Source organism: Vanessa cardui, chromosome Z, assembly GCF_905220365.1.
Source record: "Vanessa cardui chromosome Z, ilVanCard2.1, whole genome shotgun sequence".
Taxonomy (NCBI): domain Eukaryota; kingdom Metazoa; phylum Arthropoda; class Insecta; order Lepidoptera; family Nymphalidae; genus Vanessa; species Vanessa cardui.
In genome coordinates this window covers 13,308,342-13,312,414 of record NC_061154.1, presented here as the reverse complement: position 1 = coordinate 13,312,414, position 4,073 = coordinate 13,308,342, and the positions used below count along the sequence as shown (strand labels likewise).

The following is a 4,073-nucleotide window of genomic DNA, read 5'->3' as shown; positions in this document are numbered from 1 at the left end:
GATTCTTTACATGTTATCTGGCTTTATTTTAATAATTAGCGTTAAAGTGCTAATAAAAAGCGGAATATAACTTTATTTACTAATTTTGTAAGGTGTTTTATTTTACTTTTCATATAATAAAGTACAATTTTATTAAAATATAGCTAAGTCATACTTAAGTAACTAGGGATTAAAGGATTGTAGTTTTTTATGGAAATAGTATAAATTTCAGATTAGATGTTTTTGTAGATGTAATGATCAAATTATTTTACAGTCTGGTTTTAGGTAAATTCCCATTAATTTTTTGTACTTTATATACAGACACAAACACTATAATTTAAGAGAAAATTAAAATTCAAAACATATTTAACATTTTTGAATATATACTGTTTAAATTGATAAAATGTAATTTATCTATTGATAAAATTATAAGGACCCAGAGTTGAACTATTTCCACTCATTATGAGTGCTATTTCGCAGTAAACAATCTCAGTAATTCACTTAAATTGACTTTATAAATACAAGATTCAAGGATATTCGAACATTTCTATTTGGGCCAGTCTACCATCAACCAGCCATGGCACGCAGAGGGACTTTATTTCTAATTATTTTGTTAACTTTTGGAGGTCAATTCAGATACACTAAACAAGACAATCCACAGTAAGTTATATAATATACATATTTTATTTACAACCTTACTATGTGTAAGTTTTATCAATAGACCAGCTCGAGAGCAATCTGGTGAATATTTTGATAGTCTGGTTCATATTTCTACGCCATCAGAATCATTTTATTTATATTAACATTCCTGTTCTAGTTAAAGGAGCTAATGAAAGTGGCTTGTTGCACTTACATTAATTAATTATGATGAATATTAGATACATAGTTTGTATATTTAGCAGTGGCGGATTTGCCGCTAGTAGGCTAGTAGGCTATTCAATTTTTGCCGCCCTTACTTTTTTTTTGCAACATTTATGATTTGTGTGTTATCGTCCTCATTATATTGGTTTTTTCCCCTTATTAGTATGATTATCAACTAGGTGATATTATCAGTTATTAGATTATTTTTCCAATCCGCTATGTAGTGACGAGTATACGGATTACGGACGAAATGTGTATGCATATAATTATAATTATTTTATATTTCTGTAAGAAAATAACAAATTTGGGCTAAATTTGCCGCCCGAGGCTCCAGCCTACTTAGCCTATTCGTAAATCCACCACTGATATTTAGTGAAATAATGTCATACCTGTTTATAATTTAATGTAAAAGGCTGTAGACATACATATAAGTAGTCTATTCCAACGTCAGGAGGAGTAAAGAAAAACAAACAACTTAGATTAAATTGACATGACGTCATTCGACGAGATCTAAAATTATCCATGGATCATTATGGGCTAGCGAAATAATGTCGTTTTGAATGTCAGCGGAGTTGTTATCGGAACCTTGCGAATCACATGCAATATAATCTAACGTTTATTAAGCTCTATATCTTATGTATATTAAAATTAGTTATAAGTCTACTTCGGTAGAGGAATTAAATAAAATCTTTGACTTATCTGTAGGAACTGTCCCTTTAGGAGAACATAACACGGGACTTGTTAGTACCCTAAAATATAAAAGTTTTGACTTCTCACAAACAGTCAGTTTGCCTATTTTTCAATACATATGAAACATAAAGATTGCTCTTAAGTTTATTATTAAGTTTTTCTCTTTGATTGATCCAATTTTTCATTTTCACAACACAGTCACCTTATCTAAATAAAGAAATACAAAACGGACTTTGAGATTATGAGTTCAAATAATATAAGAATATGGCATTTAGCATAACATATTAATAGGTAATATGTTTTAGTAAGCTGATAGCGTATTTTATTTTTAGTGAATACAAATATTCCGAGTTTTTAGAGACTAGGCCATAGTTTCATTTTGTAGTCTGTCTGTGGCAATAAATTAGGTAATGAATAGCGTTAATTGGTTACCGTATAGCACAGGCGATTTTCAGAAATATGCATTATATCTGCATGCGCTGTTGAGAAAGCAAAGTTCTCGTAATATTAATGCACGATGCATGATGTACGCCTAAGCAAGATTGCAGAATTAACAACATACACCGATTCAATCTATACATATAATAAAATTGGAATGTCTGTTTTTGATATTCATATCCGCTTTTAATAAATGCATGTATACCCTGTAGGTACATATACCAAATTAACATTTTTTAAATATATTTTTGTACGTCTTTCTGTCTGTTTTGTCCTGCTAAAATTAATAACTTAGGCTAATTTTATTAAGTAATAAGATATAGTAAAACCCGCCAAGTAAACTAAAATTTTTTCGATCAGTGAATGCCATATATACAATGTAATGCCTTTTAGAAAACTACATTTATTAATAATTGTTAAAAAAAATGCATAAGCGGCGACTGATGTATAACAAAAGTAAAAGTATACTTAAAAAAATACATATAACTTGTAAGGTTATCTACATAACACTATCGAAATCAACAGAGTAATGAATCTCAAACCGATACACCAGCATTCATTTATGCATATAAGATATATGACATTGACGCTTGTATACGAACGTGAAACGGAACGCGTTCCGTGCATGGCAATTAGCTTTTCCAGCTACGTAGTCATTTTATTCGCATAAACAAATGTAAAAATTAATATCTATTGTGTTCTTTGCTTCCAATGATACACTTGTTATTGGTTTCTATGGAGATAATATATTTGCAAAGCATTTTGTTCAAGGAGGCGAGATCGATAATGACCTTTAGTATAAACAAATAAGAAATTATTTTTCTTTCAAATCATTCTTTAAGGACGTGTTCTTACAGAAAATCCTTTATTATATTTTGTTCCGTTTATACGTTTGTTATTAAAATGTTATATGCGTATAGTCTTTTCTCGAGAGATTACAATTGCAACTTATACTTGAAAAGTTAGTTTCATAGCGTGGAATATGTTAATATTTATTTACAATATCATTAAAATATGTTGCATTCTGGCCACGTTACAACATGTGATTAACTATAGTATAGTTTTATTTGGTTTTGGTTAAGGCCTGAATTTAAGTAAAGAATAATAATACACAATCAATCAACAAGTTACAATCATATTTTTACACTTTTTACACGTATAATATCAATGACTACTATACATTTACGATTTTATTATCTAGAAGAAAGAAGCTATCTGTGTTTACACGAACCGTTTCTTTATAAGCATCTATTTTCCTAATACATTTATAAATTAACCTTAATTGTGTTCTTTTTCAGAAGAGCTAAAGATGATATACCGCAACGTTGCATAGAGAACAGCATTACGCCAGTTTCCTGCAGGAATGTTAATTCCGACGATGCTTTGTTAGCACATCCCGATGATTGTAATTTGTTTTACTACTGCGTCAGTCCCGATCATAAGCCGATTTGCCGCCAATGTCCAGCTCAGCTGCACTTCAACCCTAATAAACATGTTTGCGACGTGCCGGAACGTGCGGGATGCACTATTGAAATATCATCTAAGAAATAATAAAATTCAATAAATATTTGACACTAATAAAGCTTTTTATTTGAGCCACCGTATGATAAGTTGACATCTGATCTGAATCATTCTTTACATCGCCAATCTTTAAATCTCCTCCATTTCCAAGATGCGTGGATTACCCATCTCGGAAATGGAGATTTTACAAAACATCGGCCATTTTATAAAAAACATTATGTTTATTTTTCCATATATTCTTGGAATGGCAATGGCTATAATATTAATAGTTAAATCTATTCTATAAATATTAAAGTTAATTTTGTTTGTACTTTGTAATTATAATAGCTTTACTAATTTTATAAATGGGAACATAACTGTCTATCTGACGCTAAAACGAATTTTACAAAATTTTATATTAAGCAGACTGCTTTTTTAGTCATTGGCATTTACCTTTGAAATTCAATTATCCTAAAAACTATCAATAAATGTACCGGTTAAATCTTTTGTTTCGTATATTAATTTTATATATTAATTCCAAAGTAAAACATTTATTGTTTATAAATAAGATGAATGAAAGATAATATATACCTAGTTTCTGTAAC

General features: G+C 29.6%; 1 protein-coding gene across 1 annotated transcript; it reads left to right on the top strand.

The window, feature by feature from the left end:
* Positions 1-497: 497 nt before the first annotated feature.
* LOC124543361 lies at positions 498-3,544 on the top strand. Its single transcript, XM_047121560.1, has 2 exons — positions 498-639; positions 3,267-3,544. The coding sequence occupies exons 1-2, from the start codon at positions 557-559 to the stop codon at positions 3,517-3,519; spliced, it is 336 nt and encodes a 111-aa protein (XP_046977516.1). The 5' UTR covers positions 498-556; the 3' UTR covers positions 3,520-3,544.
* The last annotated feature ends 529 nt before the right edge of the window (positions 3,545-4,073 follow it).